Source organism: Exophiala bonariae, assembly GCF_035927105.1.
Source record: "Exophiala bonariae strain CCFEE 5792 chromosome Unknown scaffold_28, whole genome shotgun sequence".
Classification (NCBI taxonomy): domain Eukaryota; kingdom Fungi; phylum Ascomycota; class Eurotiomycetes; order Chaetothyriales; family Herpotrichiellaceae; genus Exophiala; species Exophiala bonariae.
Genome location: NW_027042503.1, coordinates 379,702 through 393,500, shown reverse-complemented (window position 1 = coordinate 393,500; position 13,799 = coordinate 379,702). Strand labels below are relative to the sequence as shown.

The following is a 13,799-nucleotide window of genomic DNA, read 5'->3' as shown; positions in this document are numbered from 1 at the left end:
CAGGCGGGTACAGTGCAGTGCAGTGGGTGCCAATAGTACTAACTAGTCGTCGTAGGGTATGGCAATAGCAAGTACACAGTAGTGCTGATTGATGAGGAAGGATGAAAGAGGTTCGTGCAAGATCAGATGAGTGTACGGATACGGAGTACGGAGTAGTGGCAGGACAGTGCGAATACAGTTTCAGGGTCCAGGGGGTAGAGACAAGATGCGGCGGGAGTGGCCGTGTGAAGACTGAAGAGAGGGACAATTGCAGGTGTTCGTACTCGGACGATAGGTGCCCTGGTGGTTGGTTGATAGGAAGACTTGGAGGGGCCAGGGGGGGCCTCCGGGGTCCTCTAGGCGTTGGGCGATAAAGCTGTGGGCGTGCTCAGTAGGTACCTCCTCGTTGGTGTATGAAGTCTGTAGTGGCTGAGGCACTTTGTGAGACGCTCAGGTTGGAGTATTGCAGCAATGGAATCAAGAAAGAGACATGTGTACGGATACAACCTATGATGGATCAAGGCTCGAAACCAATCGCCAGTGAGGTTACAGACATAGCTGCCAGTGGTTGTCAATCGATACTGAACAGTCGACTGGTAGACGAGATCAAGTGGGTGCATCCTTGGCAAAAGGGCCTCCGGGTCAGGATACTGAATCAATTGGGGTACATTCTGATACACCAACTGTTGCCGTATCCAATTGTGGACTGATGATCTGTTTCGCCATGTTGCTTAGTCGAGCGTCTGTGACCTGTTGGATGCTCACTGCCGCCAACAATGACGCCAACGAGGGTGACAACGACATTCGCAAGGTATCCTTCAGAGTTCAACCCACCTCCACGACGGAATTACTCGGGTATTGTAGTGAAATCAACTGTCGTGTCGTGAACAGGCAAGGCACGAGGGCTCTCCTCTTTGCGTCTTGTTGATTCAATCTTGTGCCGTTCTTCTGAAAGAAGATGGAGTTGTCCTCAGCTTATGCAACCGAAGGACTACGAGTGGTTATACCCAGCCAAGTCGAGTACTATAAGCCACGAGGAACTCCATATCTTATCCTCTCCGCGGCCAACATTCGCTACATGTATGGATCCTTTGTGATTCGTGATTTCATTTGGCTTCATTCATAAGGCCATCCTCGACTAAGTACCGAGTACCTACGGAGCAGGTGGGCACCAATATGCGATTGCCAGGGGGCGTCTTTTGTTTATCCACAAAGTACTACGGACTCCTCATTCCGGAGAATTCTTTGATAGCATCCAAGTTATCTGCAGGCGATCGCACCTAGTTAACGCCTCTGAGTAGAAGGTTGCCAGCCATTACTACTTTATCCAACTCGTCCCCTGCTCAAATATTAAGGCCGCCCACATTGTATCCGAACCGGTAGCCAGGAGGCTTGGATACCTGCTTGAGTACTCAGGAGCTTCCAATGAAACCAAAGCTACCTGCTGCCCAGGTAGGTATGTGCGCTGATGGAATGGGATTCCGTTTTACGGACGCACCCCGTTCAGCTGTGGAATATCTCTCTCGAAATCCACATCAAAATGGATACTAGTATCTTCCACGGGGTTTCAGGCTTGACGAGTATGCATTTGTTGAGGGTCACTTTCCTACTTCGTAGCTATGGCTTTGCTTTACACCAGCCTCTATTCACATTTGGCATATGCGCCGTGAAACATCATTGCGTACCCAAGGTACGTGCTGTTTGCATGTCTCACTAAATGATGCTAGTAAAGAACGACTCTTCAGGCTCGCAACCCTCGGGGCCCATGACCATTCAATCGTCAACCCAAAGGTCTAGCCCAATTCCCCCTGCGTATGCTTGTCAGGACATGCCGGCATATTCTAGCTTATGACCAACACCATTTAGAGCTATACCGAGAATTGATCAACAGGATTGCGTGTTGTTTCCCCGGTTATGTATACCTGGAAGGGGTCCAACGTCTGAAGCTTCGTGATGGCCTGTGCCGAGCAGCGAGTCTTTTCAAGTCGAGATCCACGTGGATGGGCGAGGAACTCCTGCCGACACTAAATCCTACGCGACAGGTAGTTTGGCCCAGACCACTGGGTTGATCTATTACTTTGCCTCCAGGAGGATGGGCACGATGGGTCTGTACAAGTGACATTCAGTGCGGTTCGAGTTGACGACGACGACTAGGATGTGGCAAGTTGCTCATCAAGTCTCCTTCGCCCTCCTGCAGGATTCACCTAAACAAGACAATGATGCACAGACCGCACTATGTAATCGTCTCGACTTACCACGCACTGATGTGGTGACAAAATATACCTAGGCACAGTAAAGATGATGCTTCGACTATCGGGACATGGAATAAACGACTCAAAGGAGCACTTCTTGCGCCATTGCCCTGAAAGTTAAAGGCGAGCCAACTTGGACCCGTACGAAGCACTCTGAATCTGTTGGATATCGTTCTTGCTCACATTAGTCAACTCTTATCCATTTCATCGCCCCCCAGAGCCCGTAGGCTCATGGCTTAATACATCCCCGACATCCGAACCTCCAGAAACAGTCAAGGTCAGGCCTTCTCCGTTAACATCCATATCCTATTGAATTTTCGCTTGATTTATCCAAGCACCCACCTCCATTCCATATAGCACCCACTTTTGCCCTTCAACACCGTCGACTCTGGTGCATACGAGGCCCTTGCTAGGTCTTGAACATAGTTCCGCTAACGGTTCGCCTTGCACCGTTGACCGTTCTCCTAATCAAATGGCTTGTGCGCGCGTGTCTTGTGCCAGCTTCATGACGTGAACAGGGGCCCTACTCTTTAGCTACGGCGACAGGGCTATTATGTCCTCCTCTCCCTCCTTCGGGCCTCCATCAATCACATTTACCATTTTCTGACCGGGCCTTCCACTTTTCAGGACTCCCGTTGCTGTTGTTTCCTTGCCTCTACGATCCGGTGGACGTCGTTGGCGTTCAAAAAGCTGCAATTGCCCTTCTACGACTGCCTCTAAAACGCGGCAGTTTTTGACTTTCTTACCAGTACATGGGGGTGGATGCCTCATCATATTTGGAGCGGTGTCAGGGTCAAAACCAACTAGATATTCTGCCGACTCAAACCCCGCCTATCTTTTCTCAACAGCCTCTTGAACCGAATTTCCACCTTGAGGCTGTCTGGTGAATCAATGACTACCATTGTTATGATGTCTACCTCTCAGGGAGGGGCTCATCAAGCTCCAAGTGGGCATCAGCCAACATCTACACCATCGAAAAAGCCACAGCGCCGATTTCAGTTTATTGACAACAGTGATGTCGCATCTTCGGGTACCAATTACAACTCTACTCAAGTTCGTCGACATGTTATGCAAGAATACATGAGAGAGAAACGGTGGGAGTCGCGCGCCAAACAAAGCGATTCTTCGGAAAGTGATGCTCGAAGAAAGCCTGAGAAGTCAACACGGCTTCAACCACGGAAACTCAAGACGAAAACCCTACCCATCATCGATTCTACGAGGCCCGATTCTACGCCTTTGGCGTCTGCCTTACCTCATGGATCAGCGATGGTAGCGCGTAGCCGATCCATCTCCTCCAATGCGTCACAACCAATTCCCGTCGTCTTGTCCCCGTTTCAGCCACAAGATGTACAGAGGCGACCACGAAATTCATTTCATCTCAACTCGAATAGCTTTGCTAAACTACCTCTCATGGTATCCGGTACACCATTTTCAACACCTTCAACGGGGTATTCTGGAGAGTCATCTTCTCCAAGCTGGAACAATGAGAAGGTATGGAAGCTCTCGCGGAGCCCGGAACCTCAAACAATACTCAGCGCAGCGCGGACGGACCCATTCGACTGCCTTCCGATGCAACTTAATGTCCAAGATCAAGAACTCTTCGACTTTTATGCCAACGTCATGCCAGCCTGTTCATACGGATTTGAGCGCAGAAGCCCCCATGCCCACAATTGGTACCTTTCCGTTTTCATACCGGAGGCCATGAAGGGGGCCGTATGCTTCCAGAATACTGTTCTCGTTCATGCAGCAAACACTCAGGCGTGGGTCAAGGGACTAGCAGAAACCCCATTGGCGATAGAACATAGGGCAAAGGCATCGCAACTATTACTCCACCATTATCAGCAATACCCGCACGATACATCTGATGCAACAATATCGGCGACACTATCTGCAGCAGCGTTGGAGGACTTCGACCCTAGGATAGAGCGCCGCAAGTATGCCTGGATGCACTGGCAAGCGGTGGTACAAAAGATACGAGATCGAGGAGGCCCTACTGCATTGGTACACCATAATCGACTCCAAATGCTGATCAATTGGTCCGACTACATCTTCTCGGGGTATAATGCCCACGGGGCCACCTTTTACTTTGATCACCAATCATCGCCTATGCATTCAACCCCTGAGCAGGCAGATGCTATTGCTAGGCGTGAGATTGCTCAGCAATGTACAGAGTTCATTACCTTTTTGAAGTGTGCGGAACACCTTGCTCTCGTACAAGCAGGCATGCAACAGAATCCAGTGGCTCGGGCCCAGCAGCCTATGCGTTACTCGGTTTTCCGTCCTGGTCAACCACTCTACAATCTTGTTGCCAGTCCGAATGGTCCAAGGTATACCGAGACTGGTCAATTCAAACAAATTATATCTCGACTAGGCTCACTCATGACCATCAACACTGCGATTTGGGAATATCGCCATTCTACGGACCTGAGCGAGGAATTCTTCAGAGAATTGCTGCAAAATATTGTCTACAACGAGCTCCACCAACATATCTCAGTCGAGGCCTTGGTACAGATCTTGTTAAGCGGAAGCCGAAATCCCACTCTCCTCCATACAGAACGGCCTTGGTTTGTTGGTAGATTCCTGAAGGTGGCGAAGCGACTTTCTCGTCCTACTTTCGAACGACTAAATGACGTACTGTTGGAATTTTTGACACTGGGACCCGGTTTAAGGCCTGTGATGTTAGGTTGGGAGGACGAGCTCCGTGCAGAGATATTAAATGCCCCTCTCGTGAGCTATCAATCTCGTTTCATGTTGGGGTAGTTTGATAAGCAGCGACTGAAGGCATGAGATGCAAAAATTGACGACTATTTATACGTGCAATTTGCACGTACACACCATTGAGGCCCTCAAAAGCCGAAATCTCACAAAAGTTTTGACCGCGGTGATGAAAGTTCTGAGCAGACCGTGTTTGCCCCAAATTTGAACGTGAAAAATCCACAGAGCTGTTACGGGTCTCGTCATATTGACCACTATCGCTCCTGCAATCACCCATAAAAATAATGTTGATCAGTATTCCAGCAGATGTATAATTGAAGCAGTTGAACTGCTTTTGATGTGCACGACACGATGCCCGCCAGCAGAGTCAGGTTTCACGACTAGTTCTGGGGACAGACTCTTCTAGATTTCAAGGGTTTTGCTCCACCCCAGCACGAATACGAGATATCAAGGAAAGAGATTGTGCATAATTGGACACGGGAGATGATGGTGACTAAGAGAACCGGGGCGAGCTTGGCAATGCGGAAGTCTTTCTCGGCTGCTAAATGAGGCTCAACTTGACCAACTCATCCTGTCAGCACTGTATTTTCAGGCCTTCTGTCTTCCCTCCTGGACCATCTCCTTTTCAGTTATTGCATATCTATCAAATGCTTCTGGTCGGCTTTTGTTGCGCTTTCGCGTGCTTGGGTGCATTTCTTTTTGGATATGGTGAGTTGGGCGGTTCTTTTCCCATCTTTTTCTCCTGCATATATCAGCTGCATGTGGGTCCAGCCAGCACGTTTTTATGTCAGCCATGACATGGTGCCTTCCGGATATCAAATGGGCTTTTCAGATTCACAAAATTGACTGGTCACTAATCTTGTTTCTTCCTCCCCACAGATTCTGGTATCATAGCATCATCCATATCACAGGATGATTTTGTTCAACGATTCGGTAGTGATGGTCTTTCCGATGATATCACTGGTGGTATCGTCTCATCCTTTACCGGAGGTGCTATCATTGGGTCTTTGATCCTTACCCAGCTGTCTGATCTGTACGGTAGACGTGCAGCTATCTTTGTTGGCTCTATTCTGGCTATCCTCGGCGGTGCTTTACAGGGTGGCGCAAGTAATGCTGCCACTGTCATCGTCGGACGGGTAATTGCTGGGCTGGCAATCGGTCTGCTGTCGGCGACGGTACCCAACTATTGCTCCGAAGTGGCTCATCCCAGAATACGTGCATTGCTGGCTGGTCTACAACAGTGGCAACTAGGACTTGGGTTTGTCTGTGCTCAATGGATGGGGTATGGCTGCTCACTGGTGAGGGGTCCATTGAGTTGGAGGCTACCACTCGCTTTCCAAGTCGCACCAGCGTTGATACTCGCGGCGGGAACCTGGTTTCTCCCAGAAAGTCCGCGATATTTGGCGGAACGTGGCAATGAAGCTGCTGCGCGGGCCACTCTTGAGAAATTACACTCCGACCAAAAAATTGTTCAAAGCGAGTATACCCTCATACAGCAGATGCTCGAGGTCGAACGGCAATCCCGCGTCGGCTGGCTCGACATGTTTCGAGAACGTTCATATCGTAAGAGACTTTTGATAGCATGCAGCATTCAACTCTTCACCCAGACCAGTGGTATCAACGTTATCAATTATTATGGCCCACGGATATATGGAGTTCTCGATTTTTCAACAAGTAGATCTCTTTTCATCATCGGCATCTATGGGGCACTCGCCCAGGTGTACAACACAATTTGCATTGCTTTGGTCGACCGGGTAGGGCGGAAGAAGCTCCTAATCCCCTCGATGATTGGAATGGGAGCAGCACTCTGTGTGAATGCGACTTTGGCCCATTTCTTCATCGACGATGCTTCAGAATTGGGAGAGCGCAACACAAATGCTCTAAGAGCAAGTGTCGCGATGAATTTCGTGTTCTCGGTGTTTTTCACCAGGTGAGCGTGATCCTCGGCTTACCATTCCATTGCCTCCTCCTCCGCTTCGACTCCTTTTCGTAATTCATCGACACAGCTAACCTGAAAATTCTCAGTGTGGGATGTCTCAGTTGGATCATGTGTGCCGAACTGTTTCCTACAGCTATCCGAGCGAAAGGAACTGCGTTGTCAACCTTCACCAACTGGGCTTCAAACCTGGTTGTTGCTCAATGTTCACCAATTGCGCTTTCGAAAATGGGATATCGATACTTTTATATTTTCATGGCTTTCAACTGGGTGGCTGCGGCAGTGGTCTATTTTTACTATCCAGAGACACAAGGGTACACGTTGGAAAGAGTCAACGAGCTGTTTGATGACATCGTTCTGGGTCCATCCGACTCATATCCGGCAAGCGATGTAACGGAGAAGGGGCATCCAGGGAAAGAGCCGATCAGTACTGTTAGTGGATTGAACTCCCTAAGAAGTACGGATGCTGTCCGACCCGCGGAAACCTGACCCGTGGCAAGGCAGTCACGCGGAGCCGGTGTTGTTGGCACGAGGCACAAGAAGGCTGATAGTAGTGCTCAGTAGGCTGACTCCAGGTGGGGTTACTTAAGTCGATTATGCACCGACGCACGCGGTGCTCTTCAGATTTATTGTGCGAGTATTTCGAGTGTGATATCATGTGAACTACAGACTTCCAGGCACAATATCGTCTTTCCAATGGATATCTCGACCCATGGCATTGTCTGGTGAATGCCATGGACCAAGTGAGTTATCGACAGTAAATCTCCCAACAGACAAAAGATCAGAAATGCATACGTGTACACCTACCAAAATACCCTCGCTAAGGGTGCAGTGTGCATATTTCCAAGACTCGTAGTGGGTCGAGTTCGCACGATACAGGCCGCTCTGCGTTCGTGCTCTGCGTTCGTTGTACGACGAGTGTTGTAAGAGTGCCCCAGACTGAGAGGATGTTCAACAAGGAACAACGACGGCATCATCACAAAAGAACATTTTTGCGTAATCGCAGAAGCTTCGCTTTCGTTCATCTCCAATCCATTCCGTTGCTTGTAAATCTCTTATCTCTTTGTTGATTGGAAGCTAGCATGGGAATTATATACCTCATTGTCGTCGCATATTCTTCGGGCAACTTGCATCCCGAACTTCGTACCAGGACACTTTGGGAGAAGGAGGGGTCACCTTGGTGGGACTACCACGCGAGTTGGACGCCTATCTCAATTAAACGCCACAAGTACCGATAGGCTTGAAAGGCCCATTGGCTCAACAACTCACTCGATTACAAAGAGCTGCAACAGCCTCTAAACAGTGACCATAGGAGATCTCGAGGTCAAAGTATGAATTTCCCTGAGCACACGGTTTGTGCAATGTGAACCGGAGTCGCACGATCATTTTGTCTCAGGGCGCAATGCGTGCAGAATTGATGCATCATGATCCGTGGAAGTGCTTTTAGGTTGGTTGACAAGCGAGGACAGTAGGGTTACAAGCATCAGTGGATTTATTGGCATGCCCGGAGCACCATCCCCTGGAACTACCCAATACCAAAACCCAGTGCCTGTAGGATCGGCGACTCCCCATCCTCCACAATGGCTCTATTAGGAGGCACTAGGACTTTCCCTCCTGAGCCTTTGACCTGTTACATCATGTCAGTGGCCGTCTTCCTTGCAAGTTCCAGGGGACCATGGGCGCCGTCGAGGCACGTTGCAGTGGTTGAAGCACCAACTAAGTCAACCACCTCGTACTCGCGCTCGCCCCTTCCCACAGAGGGGAAGCCTTTCTCAAGCTTGAGTCGATTAACTCGAACTCTCTTCAAGCCACTCGAGCATGAACGAATCTTTTAATTGGGGATCTTATTTCCAACTGGAGCAACCTCATTGACCTGTTCACGTATCAATCCTCCCTATGACGTTGACCTGGCCGATATACCGGCATCTTGAACATCCCAGGGTCAATCCTCGCCTGTGAGTCTGTGACTACAACAGTCCAGTCCCAGTACCAAAGCGCGAGGCGGATGCGAGATCGGGGCCTTTTCCCTTGACATTGTATTTTTAAACCACTCTAGCTTGAGTGACCCGTGACTCAATCTGATACGGGCTTCTACAGCTGTATGCTGTAATCACCACTCTTCTTTCTTTACCCTCCCCATGTCCGCTGGTCCTGCTCAACATCACTCATTCGTCATTACCATACGAGTGCGCCACTTTTCAACTGCGGGGTGCACCCGTCTCCGAATCTTAAGCCCGAAGCGCGAATTTGGGGGGACTTTGGTTCTTGAGTAATCCTTTTCACCAAAATAAATTTCTTTGGGGCTTCAATACTTGTTACCTCTTTCATGCATCACCGAGGTCGGAACCCTTAACCATCTGCTGATCAAGCGGAATGTATGGGCGCACAGGCGCCTTTCAAGTCCCTCAACATTGACATTCTCGTTCAATCTCTAGACCCCACAACATGATGGGCGACAACGATATGGTAACTCCGCAGTCATTGGATTCTGCGACTGATGATGCGCCAACCAATATCCTCTCAACTTCACAGGTTGATGCCTCAGGCAAAAAAGAGCAAAACACCTCCGACTCTCGACCGGAGTCTCCAGACGCAGACTCTCCTGAACCTGAAGAATCCACTACAAAGTCTACTGCCCCATTACAAAAGCGACGGAGAGTCACTCGAGCTTGCGACGAATGTAGGCGGAAGAAGATCAAATGCGACGGTAAACAGCCTTGTACACATTGTACGGTCTATAGTTATGGTAAGTCTACGCCCGGCTAAATGACCAATCTCGTCAGCAATTGACTCATCTTACCTGTTTGTAGAGTGTACATATGATCAGCCATCCAATCGTCGACGCAATCCTGCACCTCAGTATATTGAAGCCCTAGAATCGCGACTACAAAAGGCTGAGGCCGTGTTGCGCTCTGTCCTCCCCGGACTCGACTTGGACGACCCTAAATTCGATGCTCAGTCTATCCAACAATTGGTTGAGTCTGCCCGGAACCATACTCGACCTGAGGCTAAATCAACAACGTCCGCACCCGAATCAGTGAAGCATGATGATGATGCTCAACTACAGTCCATGGTGGATCGGACCGGAGCTCTTGATCTTGACGACACTGGCAACTGGGATTTTCATGGACATTCTTCTGGTTACGTTTTCATGCGACGATTCCGTGCCCAGTTTGGCGACCAACTTCTCCCTGACTCCAAGACACTCAACAAAACGAGGACAATTACTGGGGTTCTCGAGTCTCCTCGATCAGCCCAATCATCGCCTTATGACTTCAATCTTCCTGCCGCGGTTGACCTACCACCGAGAGAAGTCGCTATCGAATTGTGTTGCAATACCCTTGATGACTGTTGCGCTTTAATGCGACCTGTTCATAGACCCAATTTCTTCAGACGTCTTAACAAATTGTACGACACAGAACCCGAGCAGTACAATAACGAACATGTACAGTTTTTACCTCTTCTTTACGTCGTCATGGCAGTGGGCTGCTTGTTCTCAAAGGCGGAGAATGACTACACAACTCTTGATATCAAAGGCTACAAAGAAGCTACTGAACAAGGGTAAGCTCAAGCAGTCCCACTATATTTTTTTTGGTTTTGCTAACCCCCGACCCGCAGATACCAGTATTTCAACACTGCAAAACAGATGCTGGACATCACAGACTGTAGAGATCTCACCTCTCTCCAGGCTGTGGTGTTTATGATCTTGTTTCTTCAGTCGACAGCAAAGCTTGTGACGTGCTACGCCTATATTGGTATTGCGCTGAGAGCATGTTGTCGTCTCGGCATACACAGGGTCGTTTCGCACAAGTTCAATCCTATTGAGTTGGAAGAGCGGAAAAGGGCATTCTGGCTTGTTCGAAAAATGGATTCTTACGTCGGTGCTGTACTTGGGCTTCCACAAATGTTGAGTGACGATGATTGCGACCAGGAGTTTCCGACCGAGGTTGATGATGAGTATATCACTCCAGAAGGCATTCAACCTATGCCAGCCGGTGTCTTCTCTCTCATGAAGGCGACCAATGCGGGTACGAGATTAACACATACCTTGCGTAAAGTGGTGCGATTTATCTATCCGATCAAAGGCTTGAACACTTCGCAAACAGATCAACACTACACCATTAGCCACCGTCGAATTCGCGAATTGGAGCGGGATCTTCAGGTTTGGATGGACGAATTACCTATGGAATTAAGACCTTCGGAAAATGCGACCAGAGAACTTGCCAGGTGAGTCAAAAAGATCCAAAATTCGGGACACAGTCGTTTGCTAAGTTGAGCCCAGAGTACAACAACTACTTCGCATTTCCTACGCCCACGTACAGATGATGATCTATCGCCCTTTCCTACACTACGTTTCACAAGCTTGCCAAACCAAAAATGTTGACAAGCGAAGCTTTGCTTGTGCAGCTGCCTGCATCAGTGTAAGCAGAAACATTGTGCATATCACGAGTGAAATGAAGCGACGGGGTTTACTGGTTGGATCGTATTGGTTTGTGATGTATACAACCTATTTCGCCATTCTGTCGCTCGTATATTTTGTTATCGAGAATCCCAACAGTCCGACCGGGCAAGATATTCTAAAGGATGCAGTTGAAGGCAGAGACACTCTTGCAAGCCTTGCCAAGCGGAGTATGGCTGCTGATAGATGCACGCTGAGCTTGAATGTAAGTCATTGCAATAAGATCCGCTGATAAGCAGGAGATACTGATAATGCTTAGGTCCTGTTTGACGCTTTGCCGACCAAGTTACAGGAGCGAAGAAGTTCTACAAAACCTATTCCGAGTACGGCTCGCAAGAGGCCTCCACCCGGTAATGAAGCAACTCAAGAGAAACCTCAGACATCGGGAATCGCCACTCCAATCAGTCTTCGGGAGCCTACTGGTCCCCCAGCACGTGCACGAACCTTCCCCTCTGATTTCCTTGCGAAGATTGCAAAACGAAACTCGATGCCGGAAGCTCCTGCTATGGCGAGCTTCATCGATGGTGTTGCCCCACAGCCCCCTATGGTTGGGTTTGGAAGTCCGTCGACGGCCTCGCCCATGTCTCCCAACTTCGATTTCACACCTCAAATGGCAAATGCACAAATTCCCGATCTCAAGAATGTTATGTTTCCAAGCGACAATCCATTTGCGTATCCCAATCAACCGATCAGTACGTTGGAGTCCTCAGATGCCCAATATTCGTTCCAAGATTCGGGCATGGATGCCTTCACCGGCCCCAGTGACCATCACATGTACGAAACACCCACCACCAATGTCGGACAGATGCCACAATCCACCTCAGCGCCCAACTATGATTTTCATTATCAGCGGGCGCTCAATGATCACGCAGGTTTAATGCAAGGCTATGGTGGAAATGCCAACCATTTTGGGGCCCCATTGACCGACCTCCTCATGCAGAACACGTTCGGTGCCGAGCACAACCCGCATTTCAGCCATAATAGTCAGATTCCCAACATCCACGATCCCATGACGACCACGAGCGACCTTTCCGACAACACAGGCCCACCAGGATCGCAGAATTCGGAAGAGTACTGGAATAGACTGCAGAAGAATGACGTGAGCTTGAGGACCGGCCTCACGCCGAGTGCGGAAGCCGGGCTCAACGATTTCTTCACGCCGGAGAGCTGGGGCACGAATTGGAACGGTCAGCACTTCACCAACCCGCAGTGAGGCACTCGAATGGTTTCAGGTGTTTTTTTGAGAATATCTGAAAATGATGGAAATGCCCGATTTGTGCTTTGAGCTTTGGTCGTTTGACAATGGACGACCGATGGATTGGATTAGGAAATGAAACCACCGACAAGACATACTACAATGCGCATAATGCATAGTGACGACCGACCAGAACCCGGCGTTAGAGATACAGGATAATGGAAAGAAATATCTGCTTTGAGAAGGAAAAGCCGGACCGGCCGAAATACGAAATAGAAAAAAACAACAACAACAGCCATCGACTTTTCGATTTGCAGGAACGAACCTAGCCGTCATTTAATCACGAGGCTGGAGATTTAACGAGGTGTCAGTCGATGGGATTCTTTGAGCTGGAATCGTCATCGGTATTTGCCCGCTTTATCTTTCCTGAGGTGTTTTGGGTGTTCAATGGCTGTTCACGATTCACGGCATGAGAGATTCGTCCATCGACAACAAATGTGCTCGGTTGTTTTCGATGGGGCAAATGGGAATTGGATTAGGATAGGCAGGTACGGTACGTGGACATTTCGTCTTGTATGGGATGGATGGCGTGGTCGGATGTGTGTCTGAACGTACGTGATTATGCAGGTATCTAGGGTTCGGTGTGGTATATATAATATTATATTATATTTCTTGAACACAACTATATCGCAATAATTCAACGGCCACCCGCAGTATGAAATATAGGACGAGGAAACACGTAACCAAGCACCGGTATCATCTGGATCCGAGTGCGTTGCAACAAGGAGAGGTAGAGCTCGGACTATTGGTAGAAAACAAGTGGAGAGTATATTCTGATTCTGATTCTGTTTTATCATCATTCTTCAAGTTTCTACTGTCTCCTTGCGTGATGTTAATATTAATTTGACAGATATGATGTAAGCGTTGAATTAATTTACTGTTATTATGGGATGTGGTATTATTAATAGAATTATGAGGCGTGTATTGCATGATATTTGTGGATTCGTCGCTGTAGAGCGCTAAAATGTACCATGTGGTGGTGGTGATATTGATGGTGTTTTACGTCCTAGTTGATTTCTCGTGCGTTTTAGATACGGGTACTTTTGCAGGCTTGCTTGATTACTCTTGATCAATCACGCCAGGCCTGAACGCGGACTATATATACCAGGTAACGCATAGCTACTATCCAAGAGAAAGGCATGCGTAAAGACAGATACATAGATGGTAAGAAGAACACTTCTCTCTTTTTTTGGCAAGAGGGCA

General features: G+C 48.7%; 3 protein-coding genes across 3 annotated transcripts; all 3 read left to right on the top strand.

The window, feature by feature from the left end:
- Positions 1–3,140: 3,140 nt before the first annotated feature.
- LTR84_007268 (uncharacterized protein) lies at positions 3,141–4,991 on the top strand (the record flags this gene model as incomplete). Its single annotated transcript, XM_064850821.1, has 1 exon — positions 3,141–4,991. One exon carries the CDS (start codon positions 3,141–3,143, stop codon positions 4,989–4,991), a length of 1,851 nt encoding a protein of 616 aa, XP_064702487.1.
- A 660-nt stretch (positions 4,992–5,651) lies between these two features.
- Positions 5,652–7,371, top strand: LTR84_007267 (uncharacterized protein; the record flags this gene model as incomplete). The annotated part of the gene is made up of 3 exons (XM_064850820.1): positions 5,652–5,658; positions 5,826–6,876; positions 6,972–7,371. 3 exons carry the CDS (start codon positions 5,652–5,654, stop codon positions 7,369–7,371), a joined length of 1,458 nt encoding a protein of 485 aa, XP_064702486.1.
- A 1,956-nt stretch (positions 7,372–9,327) lies between these two features.
- LTR84_007266 (uncharacterized protein) lies at positions 9,328–12,554 on the top strand (the record flags this gene model as incomplete). The annotated part of the gene is made up of 5 exons (XM_064850819.1): positions 9,328–9,628; positions 9,693–10,443; positions 10,501–11,109; positions 11,165–11,546; positions 11,601–12,554. 5 exons carry the CDS (start codon positions 9,328–9,330, stop codon positions 12,552–12,554), a joined length of 2,997 nt encoding a protein of 998 aa, XP_064702485.1.
- Between the last annotated feature and the right edge of the window lie 1,245 nt (positions 12,555–13,799).